Raw genomic sequence first — 25,698 nt, forward strand, 5'->3', positions numbered from 1 at the left:
TAACTTAAATTGCAAAGGAAATGCGCTATATACGACGACACACAGTGCTCATGCAAGTGTCTGCCAACAACAAAATACGTCAAAGGCTTTAGGAATACTATGTAATGCTTCATAACAACAAATTGCCTTCGATGAACATGAAGTAGCAATTGTTTACATTAGATTTGTTTTAGCAATTAAGAGCGGGCTCATGCGCAGTTGAGTTGTGTTTCAGTGTAGATTCTCCCACTTCCTGTCTACAGGAAAGTGGCTGTTGGCTGTGCAAGCAGTCGCAGTTAGATGCTACCGGGAAAAGGGGGCACCAAATGTATATTCTTGAGGGGGAAACAAACCGTTTAGCATCCAGCACACTTTGGTCTATCGATTATTCATATTATTTTGAAACACATCCCTGTTGGGTTTTGGACCTTTTTGAACACATTTTAAGTTGACTTCTGAATGAATCATAAGTTGATTTTTGAATGCGTGCGTAGTGTACATGATGTGTCTGTCATGAGAATCCTCGTCGCATCTAGAAATAAACTTTCCACAGACAAAAGGGAATGAGCTATAAGATTTTTTTTTTTTTTTTTTTTTTTTTTTTTTAGTATCGACCTGGTTAGGAAATATCGTAGGTCCAGGGCTAATGCGCAGAGCAGTCTGAGTTATAGTGGGTAGTCTCCACATGACCCGTGTTTACATTTAGTAATTTTTCTGTTTTCCTTCGTTTACTATCATGTCAAATGAAAACAAAATGGATATCTGTGACTGGGCGCTATCAAGTGAATTAGAATACATTCACGTAATTACGAAAGGCTAAAATTAGTTATCAGTTTCAGATTTTATTTTATTTCCCCCTTTCTGACAGTCAAGCATCAATCTCCTTGCAGAACAATGAAGTTATTTTTTTCTGTTTGCTAAAGAAATTTGATTTTCATTACCCTTTTCCGCAGAGGCAGTCAGTCGATTTGAAACAAAATGTTTAATTCCACAGTATTGGTTAGTTTCAACTGTTCGCTGCATTCCACGTGCACATTTTCATCTTCTAGCACGTATGACATTATGCCATAAGAAAGAACCAAACGTGATATAATACAGTACTGGTGCTCCAAGAAAATTTACATCCCGAAAACCACGCTGAAAAGCTTAATATCATGTCGAGATCTTCTTGTTTGGGAATCTGGAGGTACCAATGTGCACTTTAAGTATGCGTTTTATATGTGCACATTTTAGTATGGTTCACAAAATTCCGATGGTCTTGGAGTATCCTCTGATGTCTTGTTTCTTTTTATGACATAATTTTATGATCTTTCAATGTTTTAAAAGTATGTACATATGGGCTTCCTTCACGGTAGCTGCGCAAGCGCGATGTCACCTGTTATCTTCACTCTCTGGCAACTGCTGAAACAAACGTATTTCTAACAGGTCGCGGGAAAATATTGTGAATGGTGGTTTGAAGAGCTTCACTTTCAAAGTAAATATCCTTTTATGTAAGTTGAACTATGTGCGAGAATGTACCATGAATTTCTTAAATCACAGAGCGTTTGACTCTCATTTAAAAATCAACTCTTTGATGACGAGCCATTTAGAAGAATTTCAAACCCTGAAGATCAGACATTAATGTCATTATTAAAAATTTTACTGGCGCATTTGTGTGATATAGTTTAAAGTGTAACACGTGCATAAAAGGTCAACATTATATGTGAAAGCTTAGCTTCCCTGTCAGCTTATTAACCTTAGAGACCAATATTATATGTGAACACTTTTCTTTTCTTGTACCAACACTATGTATACTAATTTAAACTGTTAACTTTCCCTGTTTGTGTGTTCATGCTACTTCACAGTGATGTTGCTGTTGGTTGACCACATCACATATCCTATACTCTGAATATCTGCTGTCACCGGCTGGCGATATCACATGACATGAGCTATGACTGGCTCACAGAAGCGCATCAAAATCTCAATTTCAGTGATTCAGAAAATAACATGTAGTGTTTGGTGGAATTCCAATGTATACTTTCATAATACGGGTACGCAACGTACATGTTGCTGCACATAAAGATATATCCAAAACATGTCTTTTTCCCTGAGTTTCGTTTCACCCAGGAGAAAATGTATTTTTAATCGGGAAATCCAGGAAAAAATCCGGGATTTTTTTTTTCCTTGTCCATGTATACACCCTGCCTTTGTTTTGATGAAGTCAGTTTTTTGTAGAGCATTTAGAGGATAAGTTTGGGGAGATGGAGGGCTTGTTCAAAATGCGATCTGCGTCAGTCTTGATAAAAACAGCATCCTCTGCCCAGTCACGGATTTCACTCGCTTGTAACAAGTTGGGGGATGTTTCAGTTACCATCATGCCACATAAGAGTTTAAATTTGGTCCAGGGTATTATGTTCCACATGGACCCTTTTTTGCAGTCTGACGAACTGCACACCAGTTTAGAGCAACAAGGGGTTCATTTCGTGTGGCGTGTCCATCAGGGTCAGAGGGATAATCAGGTTGCAACCGGTGCCTTCATCTTGACCTTAGAGAGTGACACCTTACCCTAGAATGTAAAGGTGATGGTCTACCGCTGTGATGTCAAGCCATATATCCCTCCTCCAATGTGGTGCTTTAAGTGTTGGAAGTTCGACCATGTGTCTTCCTGCTGTACTTCCAGCGTCACATGTCGAGATCGTGGACGTCCATCACATCCTAGTAATCAATGTTACCTGCCTCCCATCTGTGTCAACTGGAGAGAGCATCATTCACCTTGCTAGCCAGACTGCAGGATTTTGCAGAAAGAGAGGAAAATCATGGATTACACGACCCTGGACCGACTGACGTACACTGACGCTAGGAGAAAATACGCGCACCTACATCCTGTGGCTATGACCAACTCGTACGCCGCCACTACAAGAACAGTTGTTGCCCCATCAGCTCCATGGATTCCAGTTGTCTCTCAGAGCCAGAAGGCTATACCTGTCCCCTTGATGGTGGGGGGCATGTCCCCCCTGTTGCTCCCACACTACCTACTTTGGGAGCACTGACCCCCCAACCACACAAGTCCCCACTTCTCAGCCAGAGAAGCAAAAGTTTTGTTCGGCACCTCTCGCCAGGAAGGGGCCCCTTGAGTCACTCCCTTCACAGGTTTCTGCTAATGGAAAAGATTGTGGCCGCCAGTGGCTGAAGTGCCCAAAAGCAGCTGGTTGTAGAGCTTCACGATCATTCTCAGTCCTGAAGACTGAATCAGTGAAGTCCTCCAAGCCAGAGAAACCCAAGGAGCAGCGAGAAAAGTCCAAAAAGAAGACACCTAAGACCAAGGAAATTGCAGTGGCACCCACACCACTGCTACCTACAAACTCTGCTTCTGGGGATAAGGTGGAGATACTGGCATCCACTGAGCACCTAGATCTCGCTGGTCCCCCAGACACAATAGATACTGACTGCTCAGGCAGTAAGTCAGTGGCAGCAGGAGACTCTGAGGCCTAAACTGCCTCATTGAATGTCCTATGCCTTCCCAGTCTCACAATGACGTCATCCTCCAGTGGAATTGTGGCAGCTTTTTCCACTGCCTGGCTGAGCTATGGCAACTGTTAAGCTTTACACCTGCTTTCTGCATTCCCCTCCAGGAAACATGGTTCTACATCTATATTTATACTTCATAAGCCACCCAACGGTGTGTGGCGGAGGGCACTTTACGTGCCACTGTCACTACCTCCCTTTCTTGTTCCAGTCGTGTACAGTTCGCAGGAAGGACGACTGCCGGAAAGCCTCCGTGCACACTCAAATCTCTCTAATTTTACATTTTTGATATCCTCGGGAGGTATAAGTAGGGGGAAGCAATACATTTGATACCTCATCCAGAAACGCACCCTCTCGAAACCTGGACAGTAAGCTACACCGTGATGCAGAGCGCCTCTCTTGCAGAGTCTGCCACTTGAGTTTGCTAAACATCTCCATAACACTATCACACTTACCAAATCTTCATCTTCTTCTTCTTCTTCCGTTATGGCCTATGTAGGACCATGGGTAGCCCCTTCATGGACTGCATTTTCCTCTTCTTCTCTCCCGCTCTTCTTCCAAGATCTTCCGTTTCTCCTGTTGGCTCCACTGACACCCTAATATTTTCCTGTATTCTTCTCTGTCATTGATCTCTGGCATATTTGTCGGTGTGTATTTGTTCCTCCAATTTTCCTTTCCTTTGACCTTGACCCCCAATTCCAGCCAGTCCTTCCAAAGTTCAACAGCTCACTTGGTTCCTGTCTTTCCCCTTGTCCTTCCTGTTGTTTCCCACACTCTCTTCGTCATTCTGTCCATACTCATCGTAACTACATGTCCAGCAAACCTTGCCCTTTTGGGTCTGAGTTCCCTGAATATTGTTCTCATGTTCCGGTACAATTCTTCCCTAGGTCTTCCCATCCACCTCTCTCCACCCCTTTTGGGACCTAGAATTTTTCTCCGTATTGTTATCTCTTCTTTCTCTAGTTGTTCTGCCCCATTTCTTTCTAGTGTCATCATGTCAGCAGCACATAATACTCATCGTGTCAGCAGCACATACTGCATTCCTCACCATTGCCTTGTAGTGGCTTATCTTTGCCTCTGTGGATATATTCTTTTTATTGTATATCTCTCTCGCCATGCAAAAGGCTGACCTCATCTTCTTTATCCTCTCTGTTATTCCCTCGTTGCTCCTGTTCCTTCCTGTTATAAATTCTCCCAGGTATTTAAATTTGTCCACCATGTGCACAGTGCCTTCTGGTGTTTCCCAGTCTGCAGTGGTATTTAATGTCTTTGTCTTGTTATAGGCAATGCTCAGTCCCACCTTTCTGTCTACCTTCCTTAAGTTATTGAGTTGTGTCTTTGCATCTTCTTCCTTCTCACTTACTATTGCTATGTCATCTGCAAAGGCTAGGCAGTCCACTTGAGCCCTGTTTTCCTTTTTGTCCACCACATGGGTTTTTGGTATTCCCATTTCCTCGTTTGTTGCTCTCCACTGCCTGGTCACTTTGTCCATTGCTATATTGAACAACAATGGTGACAATCCATCTCCCTGTTTAACACCAGTCTTGATCTCAAATTCTTCTGACAGTGCTCCTCTGAATCTCACCCTTGCTTTTGCGTCTGTCAGAATTTCTTTTGTGGTTCCATCAAGTCCTCTGTTCTTCAGGATCCTGACAAGTCTGTCTGACGATGGAGTCGTATACTTTTGTTAAGTTCTCAAAGGTTATTACTGTATTTTTATTTTTTGTGGCCCTATGTTCTATGAGTTGCTTCAGGATAAATATCTGTTCTATGCAACCTCTTCCCTTCCTGAATCCTGATTGGTAGTCACCAACTGTACTTTCTACCTGTTCTTCTACTCTCTTGAGCAATAGTTTTGACAGCACCTTGTACCCGACCTCTAGTAGTGATATTCCTCTGTAGTTGCTATCATCTCTCTTGTCTCCCTTCTTATTTGTTGGTACTACAATTGCATTCTTCCATCCTTCTGGCAACTTCTTTGTTCTCCAGATCTGGTGATTATGTTGATCATGTTGTCTGTTGCTTTGTTGCCTCCTCACTTTATCATCTCGGCTGCTATACCATCTTCTCCAGTTGCCTTATTATTCTTTAGATCGCTTATGGCATGTGTGACTTCATCCCTGGTTGGAGGGCATGGCTCTCTCTCTTCTGTGTCAGTCCCCAGTTCCAGCTCCTCTTCAGGTGGTTCACAGTTCAGCAAGTCGTGAAAAAAAAAAAAAAAAAAAAAAACCGAGCGAGGTGGCGCAGTGGTTAGCACACTGGACTCACATTCGGGAGGACGACGGTTCAATCCCGTCTCCGGCCATCCTGATTTAGGTTTTCCGTGATTTCCCTAAATCGCTTCAGGCAAATGCCGGGATGGTTCCTTTGAAAGGGCACGGCCGATTTCCTTCCCAATCCTTCCCTAACCCGAGCTTGCGCTCCGTCTCTAATGACCTCGTTGTCGACGGGACGTTAAACACTAACCACCACCACCAAGTCGTGAAAGTGCTCTGCAAAAATCCGACAGTTCTCCTTCGCACTGACAGCCAGCTCCCCTTTCTTATCTCTTATAACAGTTACCTAACTTTCTATCCAATCAGACTCTTTTTGAATTTCCCAAAAAAGTGTCTGCTGTTGATTTTCCTGAAGTTGGTCTCAATTTCGTCCAGTTCCTGCTTCATCTTCTGTCTTCTGGTCCATCTTATTGTTCGGGCCACTTCCTTTCTTGCTCCTAAGAAAACTTCCCATATTTCCGGATCCTTCTCGCTGCTCCAGGCTTTCCTGCGAGTCTCTACTGCTTCCTCACGTTCCTTGTTCCATCGCCAATGCTTCCGTTTCTTTTCTTCCTTTTCCCATAGTTCAGCCTGTTTCGCCATATTTCGCTTCTTGTTGTCCCATTCATTGAATGGTTCAATTCCTTCCTAATATCTGGTTCGATTGTGTCTTAATTTGTCTCTGTCTACCATTATGTTTTCTGTTCTTCTATTCATATGTGGCAATCTATCCCTGTTTGGAATCCAAAGGCACTTAACTTCTGTGAGATAGTGATCCGATTCTATTATTGTGTTCTTACTCAACTTTGTGTTCATGATCTCTTTAGCATTTGTCCAGCTGAAAGCCAAGTGGTCAATTTGAAATTCCCCAAGGTGGGTTTGCCCATGTCTTTTTCTTACACGGTTTGGCCATGAAGTGTGTTGTCATCAATCTCATTTTGTGTTATGCTGCTGTTATTTATTCCCCTCCACTTTGTTATGATACTAGTATTACTGACATACTAAGCTTCCAATTAAGCACTGTAATGAAGCTTTATTAACATATGAAGGGTTTCTTTAAATATAATTGATACATGACAGTAATGGTTCGCTACTATAACTTAGATGCATATCAACCCTCCATGACATCTAAACCTGATTCTGAGCACTGTATTTTAGCTTGTTTTAATGTTACAGTGTGATTTCCATTGCATTTGTGATATAATTGACATTTGTATACAGTTTATCAGGTATATGCTTCGAATATGATTCTATGTAACATCAGGATTTTATAACTTTTCTGCCTTATATTGTAACATCAATGTTGTCTTACAGTTTGGAGATAGCAACTTTGTTTTCCGTTTACATGTGATATTGTACCAAAGATAATCATCAAAGATAGTCTGGTCTCGTACATTACCAAGTAACTTGTTATTAAGATATTATTATACCATATGACCAAAACATTCTTTTAAACATCTTTGACCAACTTCTCAATATTTTGTTTAAGTAATACTTAAAGACTTGATCTTATATTCAATACTGCTCTGTGTACAATTTGTTTTTGGATGTTTGCTTTTAAAGTCCTGTGTCATATATTTATTTTCATGAAACACACTACACATTTTAAGTAATGACTAATGTGATATGGTAGCATACCATGGTAACCCTTTTAAGTATTCAAATTATTTTGCAGTCTTTGAAAAAAAAAAAAAACTGTTAACATTTCCTGCATACTACATATTATTATTTGTATATTTGGATAGCATCCGTGAAAGGGTCCAAGGCCAAAAACAGTAGAATTTGAGTTTAAAATAAAAACAGCTGATGGTTCAAATATGCATTTTATACACTATTTCCATATCTTTCGCTGTGAGATGGGACAACATAGCTTCCAGACTTTTTATGAAGAGGTTAAAGTTTCCTGAAGTTAGATATGTATATGCTTTAGTATAACAACAGAAAAAAAAAAATCGGAGAATTGTCCAGTGATCAATCGCTGAACCACCAGATTTGTAATGATGGAATTTTCCATTCAGTTAAGTTGTGGATTTGTTGTGAGAATGTTATGGAAGAGCTGTACATTGTCGTAAGAAAGGTCTAGTGCAATGTACTGCAGGGTCTTGCTACATTGCGATGATGGGAAGCATCAAAGGAATCAAAAGGCACTCTGCTAAAGCCACTGTAGGTCAGTATAGCCCAAACAAAACTAGTGGAAACTGTGGAAGAAGGGTGTGTTACCCTGTGAAACACATAGTGGACCTTGGAGTTTGATGTTTGGCATACTGTACAACAATTGCCTTACACTTATTATAATCTCATATAACAAATGAGAGAAAATGGTCAGAGAGATCAGGATTCATGTGAAACAATACAGATAGCTGTATTTCCTTTCACTCCACCTGTGGGTGGAACCATAAAGGCAGTGTTGTCAAGAGGTACTATCAGCTTTGCACTGCACGGTGGATTGAGTATTAAACGAGTGCTGGTGTGATTTAGAAAATTCACACAACTGATAAATTTAATAGGGAAATAAATGTGGTTGCTCACTATAACTCCTTTGCCTAAGTTTTATATCTTATTATTAGTACTTCACTTGGAAATTTTATAAACTTCTGGGTCAATGAATTGAGACCCACCAAGTTGCTTGAGAAAATGGGTAACAGTAAATGAACTATCAACTAATGAAGGTAAGTGTGTGTAAATGTAGTCTGCACCATTTCTTATTTAACTTCCCTTTATATTTAGGTCATAAAAAATTTCACCTCTGTTAATTTGGTGTAATCCTTCTTCATATCATACAGGCAATGCGTCAATGGTGGGAAATAAAATCGAATAATTTTGACAGTGTCATATTTTTCAAAGTTGGCAAATTTTATGAACTATACCACATGGATGCAGTAATAGGATTTCAGGAACTCGGGTTGGCATATATGAAGGTGAGTCTACACATAGATATTGATTGTAAGTTAAGCTTTTTTTTTAACAATGAAGAATATATTAGGAATTTGCTTCTACAGGGAGATCATGCTCATTCTGGATTTCCAGAAATGGCATTTGGAAAATTTTCTGCTGATCTGATTCACAAAGGATATAAAGTTGCTCGTGTGGAACAGACAGAAACACCTGAAATGATGGAGCAGAGATGTAGCAGTAGTGGTATGTGTATAAAAAATAAAAATAATACATATAAATGTTAGCACTAGTACAGGTTTATTGCTTTTGTATGTTACCGCGAATTTTGGTGTACTATAAACATGTTGCGAGTTGGTTGATTACATGATAGTCTCTGATTATTCTTCTTCTTCTTCTTCTTCTTCTTCTTCTTCTTCTTCTTCTGTTACTGGTACTTCTGTGCTGTTTTTTAACAGCTGCTGCTTCATGTTTCAGATAGTGAGCTGCACATTTGTCAACTTTGCTCCCATGTGCGAAGACTGGAGACAATATGTCTGTCCAGCCACCTAGTTTCCTTTTCACGGTTTCCCTGAAATGCCTTAGATGAATGAGGGGATGGTTCCTTTGGAAAGGACATGTCTTTTCTCATTTATTGTAAAGTTCAGATTTTAATTAAAATATTGCCCTTTTTTGGACAAAAATATAGATGTCTAGAAGTAGGAAGAAATGAGAGAATACAGGGTGATTCAAAAAGAATACCACAACTTTAAAAATGTGTATTTAATGAAAGAAACATAATATAACCTTCTGTTATACATCATTACAAAGAGTATTTAAAAAGGTTTTTTTATTTTTCACTCGAAAACATGTTCAGAGATGTTCAATATGGCCCCCTCCAGACACTCGAGCAATATCAACCCAATACTCCAACTCATTCCACACTCTCTGTAGCATATCAGGCGTAACAGTTTGGATAGCTGCTGTTATTTCTCGTTTCAAATCATCAATGGTGGCTGGGAGAGGTGGCCGAAACACCATATCCTTAACATACCTCCATAAGAAAAAATCGCAGGGGGTAAGATCAGGGCTTCTTGGAGGCCAATGATGAAGTGCTCTGTCACGGGCTGCCTGGCGGCCGATCTATCTCCTCGGGTAGTTGACGTTCAGGTAGTTACGGACAGATAAGTGCCAATGTGGTGGCGCTCCATCCTGCTGAAATACGAATTGTTGTGCTTCTTGTTCGAGCTGAGGGAACAGCCAACTCTCTAACATCTCCAGGTACTGTAGTCCAGTTATGGTAGCACCTTTGAAGAAAAAGGGACCAAAAACTTTATTGGCTGAAATGGCACAGAAAACGTTCACCTTAGGCGAGTCACGTTCATACTGAGTTGTTTCCCGCAAATTGTCAGTGCCCCATATACAGACATTGTGACGGTTGACTTTCCCATTAGTGTGGAAAGTAGCTTCATCACTAAACACAATCTTTGAAACGAAAGATTCATCTGTTTCCATTTGAGCAAGGATAAAATCACAGAAATCGATTCTTTTAATCTTATCAGCTGCAGACAGTGCTTGAACAAATTTCAGACGATAAGGTTTCATAACTAACCTTTTTCGTAGGACTCTCCATACAGTTGATTGTGGAATTTACAGCTCTCTGCTAGCTCCGCGAGCCGATTTTCCTGGGCTGCGAACAAATGCTTGCTGGATGCGTGCTACATTTTCATCACTCGTTCTCGGCCGTCCAGAACTTTTCCCTTTGCACAAACACCCATTCTCTGTAAACTGCTTATACCAACGTTTAATACACCACCTATCAGGAGGTTTAACACCATACTTCGTTTGAAATGCACGCTGAACAACTGTCGTCGATTCACTTCTGCCGTGCTCAATAACACAAAAAGCTTTCTGTTGAGCGGTCGCCATCTTAGCATCAACTGACGCTGACGCCTAATCAACAGCGCCTCAAGCGAACAAATGTACAACTAAATGAAACTTTATAGCTCCCTTAATTCGCCGACAGATAGTGCTTAGCTCTGCCTTTTGTCGTTGCAGTGTTTTGAATTCTTAAAGTCGTGGTATTCTTTTTGAATCACCCTGTATAATTCTCTTACTGGCAATAGTAACAACTTTATTTGAGCAGAGTGGTGTAAGCCTGTTTTGAAAACAATAACACTTTTTTATTCATCATCAACGTGCAATAATATAAATAACTCTCAGGCAGGAGCATGTGTCTGCTTTTAAATGGTGCAGATTGGACATACACCCTTCTGCCCAAAGAATGGTGGTACATATGAACAGTAATTTTTTTACAACAAGGAAGAGAACAAAAATATCACAGTGCTAAGAAGAGAAGTTAGCCATTTAACCACGAAATTGACAACATCATTGGGGCCTATGGATGTGGATATAGGAGACAATGAACACATCACTATGTTTTGGAGGGCTTTGGACATAATGTCTGAAGGTGCAGATGCCATATTCCAATAATAATGAAAATGTGATCAGGAAAACTGCTGCTGGTTATTCTCTCTCTCTCTCTCTCTCTCTCTCTCTCTCTCTCTCTCTCTCTCTCTCTCTCTCTGACTACTTGTGCCTGCACTGCGAACCCAAGGGTATGCTGAGTATGTACCTGTCATACTTTTACGTCTGTTGTTGAGTTTCTGTCTTGGTGTCATCATTCTCTTTCCTGAGTTTTATCAACTTGTCCACGCTGATAGTATAATTGGGTTAATGGAGGGTGAGGAAACAGCTGTTGCTTGTAGAGAGTTCATCTACCCTCACCGCTCACCCAACTTCACTCTCTTACTCCTCATGCTTCTGTCTCTTGGTTTTATTGAGTCTCTGTTCCAGTCGTGTTCATTAGGATTAGTCTTCTGTGTTCTTTGTCTCTGAGGACTTTTCCTGGCTTGACACATATATAATGCACGGATAGACTGATTACCTCATAATTTGGTCCCCCTCACTCCGTCAACTCCCCCTCCCCCCCCCCCCCTCCCGAACTCGCGCGCGCACGTACGCACACACACACACACACACACACACACACACACACACACACACACACACACACACACACACACACACACACACACACTCTTTCTGCATTTCTTATTCATTTTTCATTTGGCTTACAGCCAATAAACTCACTACTTGGCAACATAGTGATATGTCACTAGCTGTCCTTGTTTTTGAACTGAAGTAACCAATGTAGCAGTCCATGAAGAAAGTGCTCAAATGGTTCTGTAAACACTTACAAATGACAAGGCCAACATTTCTGTGAGGTCTCTTAATAGTCATGGGCATGTCCTCAAGCATGGCTGCCGTGTTGACCGCTCTCATCCCTCCATACAACCCACGACTCTGCCGCTTATGTTTAAAAGGCTTAGATCAAGTGAAAAATTTACTGTGAGACATTGGACATTAACTGTATGCTCTGTGGAAATAAGTTTCTGTTGCTGGTATATTCAACAGGTTGTAAAGCTTGATAATGCAATAAAACTCTTGCATTGTTGCTGTTGTAGACTTTATAGATGTCTTTAAATGTAACTGTGTTTTAGACTGTGCTCATGAATGTTAGTCCAGAAAAAAAGTACAAATTGCTTCAGTTGGTCCGATTTATTACCTATTGTTTAGTAATTTGTATTATTATCAGAAATGTTAAATGTTGGGTATTGTTATATCTGCTCCCATTTATTGTAATTGTTGGAATTTAATGAATATATGTCAGTAATTTCTCTTACAGCAAAAAAGACAACAAAGTATGACAAAGTAGTAAGGAGAGAAGTCTGCCAGTTAATCACCAAAGGAACAATAACATTTGGGCCTATAGATGTGGACATAGGAGACAATGAAAACCACTATTTACTCTCCCTGACAGAAATGGTAATAAAATACCTATCTATGCTATGGTTGTCTATACTTTAGCATTGTTTTTAACATTGTATTTCTTTTCCTTGTTCGTTATGTATTTGCAAATTTACTCAGTTACCCATTTTGGAATTTATGTTGCTTTGTCTTTAGTTTTGTTGTTTTCAGCAAAAACTTGTGAAGTATTTCTTCTGTTACTGTCTCATCTACGCTTTGATTCCTTGAAGTGTTTATCTGTCCCCTACTTAAAAAGAAAGGGGTCTTTGTTTTGTTTACTCCAGTATCTCCCACTTATTGTACACATCTGCTCAAAGTCTCTTGTAAGACTTTAAGGAAAGCACACAATCTCTTGCGAGGAAAAAAGTAACTACTTCATTTTTTGATGTGTAAAAGTGTCAAGTATTAACTGCATAGCACTTCTGTCTGCTGTTACTAATCAAAAATAGTATTTCAGTATCTTGAGCCATTGATAAAATAGAGGTGGTGTGCACTTTATGTGATATACCACATTTTTACAAAAATGCTCCATTTGAGTTATGTCGGGAGTATGGCCTTTTAGCATATGAGAGAGAGAGAGAGAGAGAGAGAGAGAGAGACAGAGAGAGAGAGAGAGAGAGAGAGAGAGAGAGAGAGAGTCTGCAGGGGCCAGGTGTGGAGAGGGAGAATGCAGCAGCAGAGTGATTTTATTTTTTGTGCAATGGTCACGCCACGATTGTGTGTAGTGTAGTGAGAGGAGAGAGAGTTGGTTGATAAGATGCTTCCAGAAGCATGAGAGAATGATGACTTTACTAATTGAGGGAAGTGTGGGTGTTAAAAAGGGTGGAGAGAGGCTAAGGGGCAAAAACAGCAAGTAGTTACAGATCAAACTAGGTTGTACTAGTTACCCAGAAATGAAGAGGCTTCAGCAGTAGAGAGTAGCAGGGAGAAATGCATCAAACCAGTCTTCAGATCAAAGAAATGGCAACAACAGCAACAACAATGCTGGTGCTCTCGAAAAGTCATATGAGAGAAAGGCCCTTTGTGGTCAGTCATTTTCATTTTTTAGAGTTACAGTATCACTAGTGCCAGGAAAACAATGTACCAGGTCTACAACTTTGCTTCTGCCATTTTTTTCTCGAAGTTTGAAACTTCATTGTAAAAAACTTACAAAACATTTACAATTCAAAGTATTGGCCATCACTGACCACTGCTTTCTCCTAGCTTTAGGGCTGCATATGAATCTCGTAGTGTATAAACTGGGCATCTTTTGAGGGGAGCCATGAATCGATCCAATTTTGCACTTGCTCATATGACCACAAGTGCTAGTCAGCTAGGTCATGAGCCATAGATCTCCTACAGACCATGATTGTACCAAGGTAGCACGTTTTCATACAAAGCACATCAACAACCACAAATGTCTCTCTTCAGGTCTTTAGAAATATGGAAATCAGATGGGGAGAGATCTGGACTGCATGGAGGATGTGTGAGTGCTTCCCAGCGAAACTTCTGCAGCATAGTCAAAACAACCTTTGCAACGTGTACGTTGGTGTTTTGACTATGCTCCAGAAGCTCTCTGGGAATCTCTTACACATCCTCCATACAGTCCCGATCTCTCCTGTTATGATCTTCATATTTTTGGAGCTCTGAAGAAAGACATTCGTGGCCATAGATTTTCTTTGGGCAAAGAGATGCACATGTAGATGGAATTGTGGTTCTGTAGACAATTGCAAAAATGTTTCCATGAAGCCATGCGCCAGCTTATCTCATGATGGGATAAATATATTAACAGTAACTGTGATTACTTTTGAAATAATAAACAATTTACCATATTCAATCAAGTATAAGATGACTCGATTATAAGAGGACCACCTTTTTGTGAAGATGCTTCTTGGGAAAAATTAATCTGTGTTATCACTATTGTTAATCATCATAATCCTATAGCACAGCTGTGAAATTTATATATTCATTGTCATAAATGTATGGCTGTTTCTTCCAAATGTTATGGTTCCTGAGCTTGTGGCTACCACAGGACTTTAGAACCCAGCCGTTTCCATCCAAATTGATATCCGATTTCGCTTCTGTATTAACATGAGAATGTTGCAGTGTCTGTTGCTTCCAGGCATGTTGTCTGCATTTTGCTTTCTCATTGGCTACGCAGAACCAGCAGCTGACACACCTCTTCCATTCTTATTGTACAGGACGGTGAGCACGGACAATATTGCAGCATGAAATACATTTACAGTCTCCTGTGAAAATGAAAACTATTCTCGAGTGCTTATCAAATTTTAAAAATCAATTCAATTCTGACAAGAAATGGCTGCAGGCAAACTGCAGGTTAAACATGGTAAACGTTTCTAAAAAGCATAAGAACTTGGTATAGATTTCCATGATTGGCTACAGGATGTAATTTGCTGACCACTCATTATCATTACAGTCTCTCATAATCAAATTAAATATTGATCTGTGTTGAGAACTGAGCAATGTTTTTTGAAGGATAACATTTCCAATTTTGAACGTTACCTTTTCTTAAAATGCAGTATTAATGTTTGCACTCATGGGTGACTGGAATTCGATAGTAGGAAAAGGGAGAGAAGGAAATGTAGTAGGTGAATATGGATTGGGGGTAAGAAATGAAAGAGAAAGCTGCCTGGTAGAATTTTGCACAGAACATAACTTAATCATAGCTAACACATGGTTCAAGAATCATAAAAGAAGGTTGTATACGTGGAAGAAGCCTGGAGATACTGACAGGTTTCAGATAGATTATATAATGGTAAGACAGAGATTTAGGAACCAAGTTTTAAATTGTAGGCCGTTTCCATTGGCAGATGTGGACTCTGACCACAATCTGTTGTTTATGAACTGTAGATTAAAACAGAAGAAACTGCAAAAAGTTGGGAATTTAAGGAGATGTCACCTGGATAAACTGACTAAACCACAGGTTGTACAGAGTTTCAGGGAGAGCATAAGGGAGCAATAGATAAGAATGGTGGAAAGAAATACAGTAGAAGAAGAATGGGTAGCTTTGAGGGATGAAGTAGTGATGGCAGCAGAGGATCAAATAGGTAAAAAGACGATAGCTAGTAGAAATCTTTGGGTGGCAGAAGAAATCCTTGGGTGACAGAAGAAATACTGAATTTAATTGATGAAAGGAGAAAATATAAGAATGCAGTAAATGAAGCAGGCAAAAAGGAATACAAACATCTCAAAAATGAGATCGACAGGAAGTGCAAAATGGCTAAGCAGGCATGGCTAGAGGACAGATGTAAGGATGTAGAGGCTTATCTCACTAGGGGTAAGTTAGATACTGCCTACAGTAAAATTAAAGAGACCTTTGGAGAAAAGAGAACCATTTGTATGAATATCAAGAGCTCAGATGGAAACCCAGTTCCAAGCAAAGAAGGAAAAGCAGAAAGGCGGAAGGACTATATAGAGGGCCTATACAGGGGCAATGTTCTTGAGGTCAATATTATGGAAATGGAAGAGGATTTAGATGAAGATGAAATGGGAGATATGATACTGCGTGAAGAGTTTAACAGAGCACTGAAAGACCTGAGTCGAAACAAGGCCCCGGGAGTAGAGAACATTCCATTAGAACTACTGACAGCCTTGGGAGAGCCAGTACTGACAAAACTCTACCATCTAGTGAGCAAGATGTATAAGAGAGGTGAAATTCCCTCAGACTTCAAGAATAATATAATAATTCCAAGCCCAGAGAAAGCAGGTGTTGACAGATTTGAAAATAAGTCACAGCTGCAAAATACTAACACGAATTCCTTACAGACGAATGGAAAAACTGGTAGAAGCCAACCTCTGGGAAGATCAGTTTGGATTCCGTGGAAATGTTGGAACACGTGGGGCAATACTGACGCTATGACTTATCTTGGAAGGAAGATTAAGGAAAGGCAAACCTACATTTCTTGCATTTGTAGACTTAGAGAAAGCTTTTGACAATGTTGACGGGAATACTCTCTTTCTAATTCTAAAGGTGGCAGGAGTAAAATACAGGGAGCGAAAGGCTATTTACAAGTCGAGGGATATGAAAGGGAAGCAGTGGTTGGGAAGGGAGTGAGACGGTTGTAGCCTCTCCCCGATGTTATTCAATCTGTATATTGAACAAGCAGTAAAGGAAACATAAGAAAAGTTCGGAGAAGGCATTAAAATCCATGGAGAAGAAATAAAAACGTTGAGGATCGCCAATGACATTGTAATTCTGTCAGAGACTGCAAAGGACTTGGAAGAACAGTTGAATGGAATGGACAGTGTCTTGAAAGGAGGATATAAGATGAACATAAACAAAAGCAAAATGAGGATAATGGAATGTAGTCGAATTAAGTCGGGTGATGCTGAGGGTATTAGATTAGGAAATGATACAATTAAAGTAGTAAAGGAGTTTTGCTATTTGGGGAGCAAAATAACTGATGATGGTCAAAGTAGAGAGGATATAAAATGTAGACTGGCAATGGCAAGGAAAGCGTTTTTGAAGAAGAGAAATTTGTTAACATCAAGCATAGATTTAAGTGTCAGGAAGTCGTTTCTGAAAGTATTTGTATGGAGTGTAGCCATGTATAGAAGTGAAACATGGATGATAAATAGTTTGGGCAGGAAGAGAATAGAAGCTTTCGAAATGTGGTGCTACAGAAGAATGCTGAAGATTAGATGGGTAGATCACATAACCAATGAGGAGGTATTGAACAGAATTGGGGAGAAGAGGAGTTTGTGGCACAACTTGACTAGAAGAAGGGATTGGTTGGTAGGAAATGTTCTGAGGCATCAAGGGATCACCAATTTAGTACTGGAGGGCAGCGTGGAGGGTAAAAATCGTAGAGGGAGACCAAGAGATGAATACACCAGTCAGATTCAGAAGGATGTAGGTTGCAGTAGGTACTGGGAGATGAAGAAGCTTGCACAGGATAGAGTAGCATGGAGAGCTGCATCAAATCAGTGTCAGGACTGAAGACCACAACAACAACAACAACATCTTAGCCTATGAAACTAAAATACTGGATTATAAAGTATAAACAGACACGGAAGCTGTAAATCGGTCTGTGCAAGAATTTCATTCTTCTCCTCCTAGTTAGCAATTTTACCAACAGTCATAATGTCTACTCACATAAGTAAATTGCAAAACTGTAAACAAACAAGAAATAAATTTCAAAATTTTACATCATTTGATAGTTGTTAGGAAAAAAGGTGAGTTTTGGCACTAGTAATACTATTCGGAACGTAATTGAAAAGACTATCACTTTTGCTAATGATATACGAGGTAATTGAACCATTTTCCAACACACTACTATCACAAATTGTACCTTAAAACTGCAGTTTTGAAGGTTCTTCCATTTTATGTTCTCCTCGAAAATAGCAAACATTTATAGCCTACATCGTGAAATAAACTGAGAACTGTGGAATACAGCAAAAACTGTTAGATTACAACAGCTTGAATGTCTGTTTTTGACCTGCAGCCGAGAGGCGTCTAGCATGACTTCGTCATACTAATCCGTTGGCTTCAGGAATATAGAATAGTGAACAGCAAGCTTTCTTGGTGGGTTGCTCTAAAGTATGACTGATGTGATTGGTAAATCTCAAATAGAGTGGCCACAGCTTCCACTTAGGTTTAATTTATGTAGTTCAATCTCGTACGCCCTTCACTATCATGCATTAATTTTATTTACGGTAGTTCTGTTCAGTGCCTGTCAACAGAATCGGGAACATATCATGCCTCTACGGACTGCACCCAGTGTAGTCTACTCTCTTTGCTACGTGCGGCACCACATTTTGGTGAACAGTTGTTCGTCTTTGTTATAGTCATCAATGGTGTTTAAAACATTGTGATAGCAGACAATTGTTGTAAATGTAACAGATTGTTGGGGCATAGAAACACTGAAATCTCAATCTGGCTTAACTTTGTTTCATATTCATTGGTATAAATAAGTACCACATGTGAAGGAAAGGTTCTGCATACATATTTGTTTTCATGAAACAGCCTGTGTTTACACTACAGCAAGCAATGAGTTCGAAGTGCAAACAGCGCATGTAGGCAACACCACAAAAATCTCCGCTTTGAGTATTCAGCAAAAGAACAAGGAAAATGTCTGAAGTGTGTGCAGGGACTAGAATACCAACAGGCTCCTATCTTGCAGTTGTGGGGCAGGGAGAGGGGTAAAACAATGAAAAAAAGAGAGGAGTGAGGAAAGGTGGGTAGGTTCGTTGGCAGAGGGCAGCAAACAAAGAAAGTGGGAGATGAGAATGAGGTCGTGGTGATAGGTCAGATGGTGCAGAAACTGATGGTGCAGAAACTGATGGTTGAAGGGTATGGGGACGATATGTTACCTTTGGTCGTGACCAGGATAATTACAGGAGCAGAGAATGCGTTATAAGGATAACTCGCACAGTGCAGTTCAGGAAAGCTGGTGGTAGAGAGAAGGATCGAGATGACTCACAAAGTGATGTTGCAGTTGAAATCAAGCATGTTATGTTCAGCTGCATGTTGTGCCACAGGGTGGTGTACTTTGCTCTTGGCCACAGTTTGGTGGTGGCCGTTCATCCTGGTGGACAGCTAGTTGGTAGTCATAACAGTATAAAAAGCTGTGCAGTGACTGCAGCAGAGCTGGTATATGACATGGCTGTCTTCACAGGTGGCCAAGCCACCGATAGGGCAGGCTAAGCCAGTGACAGGATTGGATAAGAAGTGCTGTGTGGGCAGGACTTGGACCTGGGTCTTCCACAGGGATATGATCATTGTGGCCAGAGGTGTGACTGGGAGTGGCATAAAAATGGAGAAGGGCATTGGAACATCACTCTATGATGGGTAGAAAGGCTCTTGAGTAAGATGTTCCTGATTTCAGTGCATAGTGATAGGTAATCAAAATCCTGACAACGGATGTGATGCAGTTCTTCCAGTCCAGGGTGGTATTGGGCGATGAAGGGGACACACTTTCATGTGTGGCTCTTGGGAGCGGTGGGAGGATTGGGGTTATGAGAGGAAATGACATGGGAGATCTGTTTGTGGGCTAGGTCTGGGGATAGTGCCAGTCTGTGAAGGCCTAGTTGAGACCCTCGGTATACTGGGTAAGGGAGTACTTGTAACTGCAGGTACGCTGTCCCCAGGTGGCCAGGCTGTATGAGAGGGACTTTTTGGTGTGGAATTAAACATAGAGGAGAAACTCTGTGTCCAAGAAGATGGCACACACTGTTGAGGAGGACAGTGTGAAGCGGATACGTGAGAAGGTATTGAGTTTGTTAAGGAATCGGCGTAAGGTGTCTTGGCAATGACTTCAGATCATGAAGGTATCGACAATGAAACTGTATCAGCGTAAAGGGTTTGGTGTTTCGAGATGGTAGGAAGATCTCCTTTAGATGGGAAGATCTCCTCTAGGTGCCCCATGAACAGGTTGGCATAGCAGATTGCCATGCATAACCCCATGGCTGTGCTGCAGATTTGTTTGTATACCTTCCTTTCAAAAGAGAAGTAGGTGTGGGTTAGGATAAAGTTAGTAAGGTGTTCGAGGAATGAAGTATTAGGTATTGAATCTGAAGGACATTGGGAAAGGTAGTGTTCAGAAGCAGTAAGACCATGGGCATGAGGGATGAGCCTGTCTGCAACTTAACGAGTCATTTTTGTATGGTGAGGAGCAGTCTGTCTTATCCTCCATTGCTGTTTTCTGTGTGAGTCATATATGTACACAGTGTAAGAGGTTGAATTAACCTGAAGCATCCTATTCCAGGTGGGTTCCTGTGTTCCAGTATTTGGGGTGTGTTTCATTGACACATCTATAGGTACATTTAATTTTGGGCAGTTTTCTGATGACCGGCATAGGTCTAGACTACGGACTCTGCTAGCACATCATCCGCCAGTTCAGGTTAGTATTGGTTACTGCTTCAGTTAGACATTTGTACATATTTTTTAAGGACTTTTTTGTTACATTAGCGCATTTTATTAAGCAACATAATTGTGGCTTCAGTTTGATGTGAAGTAGTAGTTACACTGCTTTTAAAGTGTTGCATGGTACCCCTATTTTGCAGTATAAAGGGCTTGATCCACATCCATTATATTTTCCATTTGCTACCATCACCTGTTGTGACTCACAGCAAAATATGACAAAATGATTTTCACATGAGTGGTAATGAACTAAGCTGGTAATCTTTAAAGAAAGGGAGTGGGGACATTTCCCACCTCCTTCTGCACTTCTTTTGTTCATAAATATTGCCCCTTGATCATTGTTCATTAAAATTAATACTTGTTTTCTTATAATGCCTCCAAATAACAATGCAGAAAGAGTTTAGAAAGTCTTCAATAAAAGTCATATTTGTTTGTGATATTTTTATCTGAATATCTATTCTTGTTGAAATTTCAACATACCTGCAATAACATTGTTTGCAGTGTGTGCCATAAAATTATTCTGATCAAGTGAACTTCAGAATGAGATTTTCCATCTGCAGCGGAGTGTGCGCTGATATGAAACTTCCTGGCAGATTAAAACTGTGTGCCCGACCGAGACTCGAACTCGGGACCTTTGCCTTTTGCGGGCAAGTGCTCTACCAACTGAGCTACCGAAGCACAACTCACGCCCGGTACTCACAGCTTTACTTCTGCCAGTATCCGTCTCCTAGATTCCAAACTTTACAGAAGCTCTTCTGCGAAGAGCTTCTGTAAAGTTTGGAATCTAGGAGACGGATACTGGCAGAAGTAAAGCTGTGAGTACCGGGCGTGAGTTGTGCTTCGGTAGCTCAGTTGGTAGAGCACTTGCCCGCGAAAGGCAAAGGTCCCGAGTTCGAGTCTCGGTCGGGCACACAGTTTTAATCTGCCAGGAAGTTTCAAGTGAACTTCAGTTGACTGTTGTCTGGAAAGCTTAACTTCTTCACTTATATTACAAATTAGAGGTATACTTAACTTAAAATTATAATACAGAATAACTAGCCAGTGTTTAGTTTCAAGTGATGGGAACTTTTAATGCTGCTGATACACACATAATATGGCATGTTCTAGCTTCGTGAATTATATAAAGTTCCTTTATCAGGGCCGAAAGTAAGACCATGGGGGAAAATGGAAAAGTGTAAGCAATGGTCAATAAATAGCCTCTTCAGTTACTGGGTGTTTATAATTGAAGCGCACCCACTCTTGGAGATCCAATGTGTGGCAGAAAAACTTGGTACATACACTAACATTGTGTGTACACTCCAGGAAATCTGGGAAAAACTCGGGAATTTTTTCATCCAGGAGAGAACCAGGAAAAACCCAGGAATATTTTGGAATTTTGGGAATGTTTCATTGTTTTAGTCTTAGGTTAATTTTTTGTAATTTTGACCGGTAAGAACTGATAAACATCAAAATGTGTCAAAGGCTTTAGGACTAAGACTATGGAATACTTCATGACAATAAACTGCTGCCAATTAGCCCGATGTCACAACTGTTGACATTAAGTTCATTTGAGCAGTTGCCTGCAGGCTCATGCGCGTGTGCAGTTGAGTTGCATGTGGACAGTACATTCTCCTGCTTCCAGCTTCTTGAAGTGTGGCTGTTAGCTGTAGCAACAAGCAGCCAGATGCTACCCAGAAGACTTTTTCTGGCAGCACCCAAGCTGCCAGATTCGCGCATCTACACAGTTGTCTGGGTTGTAGCGGGGAGGCTCTGAGCACTATGGGACTCAACTGCTGTGGTCATTAGTCCCCTAGAACTTAGAACTACTTAAACCTAACTAACCTAAGGACATCACACACATCCATGCCCGAGGCAGGATTCGAACCTGCGACCGTCGCAGTCGCACGGTTCCGGACTGCGCGCCTAGAACCGCGAGACCACCGCGGCCGGCGTAGCGGGGAGGGGGTTAGTCTCTATGTAAGCTGATTTTGTTGTTTCCTCTTTGTTCACACATCACACATCAAATGAAAACAAAACGGATTTCTGTGGTTGGGAGCTGTCAAGTGAATTAAAATACATTCACGTAACTACAGAAGGCTAACATATGTTATCAGTTTCAGTTTTTTTTATTTTATTTTGTTTTCATGTGGCTTTTATTAATCTTTTCCCCAGAGGCAGTCAGTTTATTAGAAATGAAGTGTTTCATTCCGCACTATTAGCTAGTTTCAACTGATCACTGAATTTCATCTTCTGGCATTATGGCATAATAAAGAACCAAACACAAGACAATATGGATTTGGTACTCCAAGAAAATTCGCATCCTGAAAACTGCACTGAAAAGCTTAATACCATGTTGGGGCCTACTTCATTGTGAATCTGGACATGTGAGTGTGCACTTTAAGCCAAAATATGCGTTTTAGTATGGTTTCTTAAATCACACAGTATTTTACTCTCACTTAAAACTTAACACATAGAGGACTAGTTACTTAGAAGAATTTTGAGGCCAGAAAACCAGACATTATCATCGTTATTTAAAAGTTTACTGGCACATTTGTGTGATGTATCTTAAAGTGTAACACATGCAAAAAAGACCAATATTATACATGAAAGCTTAGCTTTTCGCATAGCTTATTAATCTCTTAAAGACCAATATTATATGTGAAGGTTTAACTTGTCTTGTAATTACATTATGTACATTAATTTAAACCATTAACATTTCCTATTTATCTGCTGTCATTGGCTGGCAAGATCATGTGACATGAGCTATGATTGGCTTACAAAAGTGCATTCAAAGTCACGGAAACTAATGTGCTGTATCGTGTATCGAATCTATACTTTCGTAATATGAATACAAAAGTATGCAGCATATTGTAATATGAAACTCTGCAGCGTAAATGTTGCTGCACATCACATATCTTTTCAAAACTTTTTATTATTATTATTATTATTATTATTATTATTATTATTATTATTATTCTATCGAGTTCCATTGATCTTTTCCTCTATCCCCACCCCACCACCCCCTTCTTCCTTTGTTACTCTGGTCATCACACAGTGATCTCTGATAGTGACCTTTTCATATTGATTCGCTTCTTCCCTTCCCACGTCCCGATGACCAGGTTATCTGCTAGGCTTTCCATCGTGTTGATTTCCTCTAATACCTCCCTGTTGTGTTTCCACCTTTGCCAGGTTGTGTTGATGAAGTCGTCTGTGATCTGTCCAATAAGATGATCCATGCTGCTGACATTCCCATTCCCTGCTTGACAGGCCCCATTCTCTATCAACCAGTTCCTTGGTGGATCACTGATATTACCACCGCTATCCGTTATCGCCATTGCTCTTGCAACATCTCCGTGGCACCCGTCTTCTGCCAGTCTTCTTAAATTTAAACGTCTTCATGTCAAATCCTGGTACTTAATCAGAGCGAACAGGTGTGTTGGAGTGCTGTGTTTCCTCTGCATTTAGCCCTTGCATCACAGGTGTGGATTAAACTCCAGACCCTCCATGGTTGTCAGTGGCAGTCTTCCATTCTGGACCTTGCCCTTCCAGGTGGCCTCTGTACATATCTACGAGGTGCATTCAAGTTCTAAGGCCTCCATATTTTTTTTTTTTTTTTTTTTTTTTTTTTCCTAATTAACTGCTGACCCGAAATCGATGAAACTGGCGTTACTTCTCGGCGTAATCGCCCTGCAGACGTACACATTTTTCACAACGCTGATGCCATGATTCCATGGCAGTCGCGAAGGCTTCTTTAGGAGTCTGTTTTGACCACTGGAAAATCGCTGAGGCAATAGCAGCACGGCTGGTGAATGTACGGCCACAGAGAGTGTCTTTCATTGTTGGAAAAAGGCAAAAGTCACTAGGAGCCAGGTCAGGTGAGTAGGGAGCATGAGGAATCACTTCAGAGATGTTATCATGAAGAAACTGTTGCGTAACGTTAGCTCGATGTGCGGGTGCGTTGCCTTGGTGAAACAGCACACGCGCAACCCTTCCTGGACATTTTTGTTGCAGTGTAGGAAGGAATTTGTTCTTCAAAACATTTTCGTAGGATGCACCTGTTACCGTAGTGCCCTTGGGAACGCAGTGGGTAAGGATTACGTCCTCGCTGTCCCAGAACATGGACACCATCATTTTTTCAGCACTGGCGGTTACCCAAAATTTTTTTGGTGGCGGTGAATCTGTGTGCTTCCATTGAGCTGACTGGCGCTTTGTTTCTGGATTGAAAAATGGCATCCACGTCTCATCCATTGTCACAACCGAAGAAAAGAAAGTCCCATTCATGCTGTATTTGCGCGTCAACATTGCTTGGCAACATGCCACATGGGCAGCCATGTGGTCGTCCGTAAGCATTCGTAGCACCCACCTGTATGACACGTTCGCATTTTCAGGTCGTCATGCAGGATTGTGTGCACAGAACCCACAGAAATGCCAACTCTGGAGGCAATCTGTTCAACAGTGATTCGGCGATCCCCCAAAACAATTCTCTCCACTTTCTCGATCATGTCATCAGACCGGCTTGTGCGAGCCCGAGGTTGTTTCAGTTTGTTGTCACACGATGTTCTGGCGTCATTAAACAGTCGCACCCTCGAACGCATTTTTGACACTTCCATAACTCCATCACCACGTCTCCTTCAACTGTCGATGAATTTCAATTGGTTTCACACCACACAAATTCAGAAAACGAATGATTGCACGCTGTTCAAGTAAGGAAAACATCGCCATTTTAAGTATTTAAAATAGTTCTCTTTCTCGCCGCTGGCGGTAAAATTCCATCTGCCGTACGGTGCTGTCATCTCTGGGACGTATTGACAATGAACGGGGCCTCATTTTAAAACAATGCGCATGTTTCTATCTCTTTCCAGCCTGGAGAAAAAAAATTGGAGGCCTTAGAACTTGAATGCACCTCGTATCAGTGCTCTTGAAACACCTTGCAACACATTTTTTGACGGCACCGTCATCGGCCTCCTATACAGTTACCTTCCTCCTCTGTAATCAACGGGCTGAGCTTCCCGCTTATATTTTACGCCTTGTCAGGCAGAATTCTACAGTGTACATTTTACTGAATGGGAGCGTCTTCTTGGCCCTCTTTTCTTCTCACAATTCAGCTCCTGGCCCCGATTCCATCCATAACCAATTGTTCAACACCTCAGTCCTCTACAGTGACAACACCTCAGTCCTCTACAGTGACAGTATCTCCTTCGGTTGTTTAACCATATTTGGCTCCGTGGTATTTTCCCTTGTCAATGGGGAGACAGTGGTTACTGTCCTTAATCCTGGCAAGAATCAATTGTCCCTTGATAGTTACCAGGTAGTCAGCCTGACCAATGTCCCTTTGAGCGTACTATACTGGATGGTGGTTTGTTAGCTCAGTTGGATCCT

The 25,698-nt window shown here is 40.9% G+C and overlaps 1 protein-coding gene and 1 non-coding gene across 2 annotated transcripts in view; one reads left to right on the forward strand and one right to left on the reverse strand.

The window, feature by feature from the left end:
* The window catches only part of LOC126278261 (DNA mismatch repair protein Msh6), a 321,536-nt gene that overhangs the window by 152,798 nt on the left and 143,040 nt on the right, over positions 1-25,698 (forward strand). The window contains exons 10-13 of the mRNA XM_049978261.1: positions 8,522-8,656; positions 8,738-8,876; positions 12,358-12,497; positions 20,186-20,320. Coding sequence (XP_049834218.1) covers positions 8,522-8,656; positions 8,738-8,876; positions 12,358-12,497; positions 20,186-20,320 — 549 coding nt within the window. The remainder of the gene's footprint in view (positions 1-8,521; positions 8,657-8,737; positions 8,877-12,357; positions 12,498-20,185; positions 20,321-25,698) is intronic.
* Trnal-caa (transfer RNA leucine (anticodon CAA)) lies at positions 20,945-21,019 on the reverse strand. The gene has a single exon. It is a non-coding gene; the product is annotated as a tRNA-Leu (tRNA).

This window comes from Schistocerca gregaria, chromosome 6 (assembly GCF_023897955.1).
Source record: "Schistocerca gregaria isolate iqSchGreg1 chromosome 6, iqSchGreg1.2, whole genome shotgun sequence".
Taxonomy (NCBI): domain Eukaryota; kingdom Metazoa; phylum Arthropoda; class Insecta; order Orthoptera; family Acrididae; genus Schistocerca; species Schistocerca gregaria.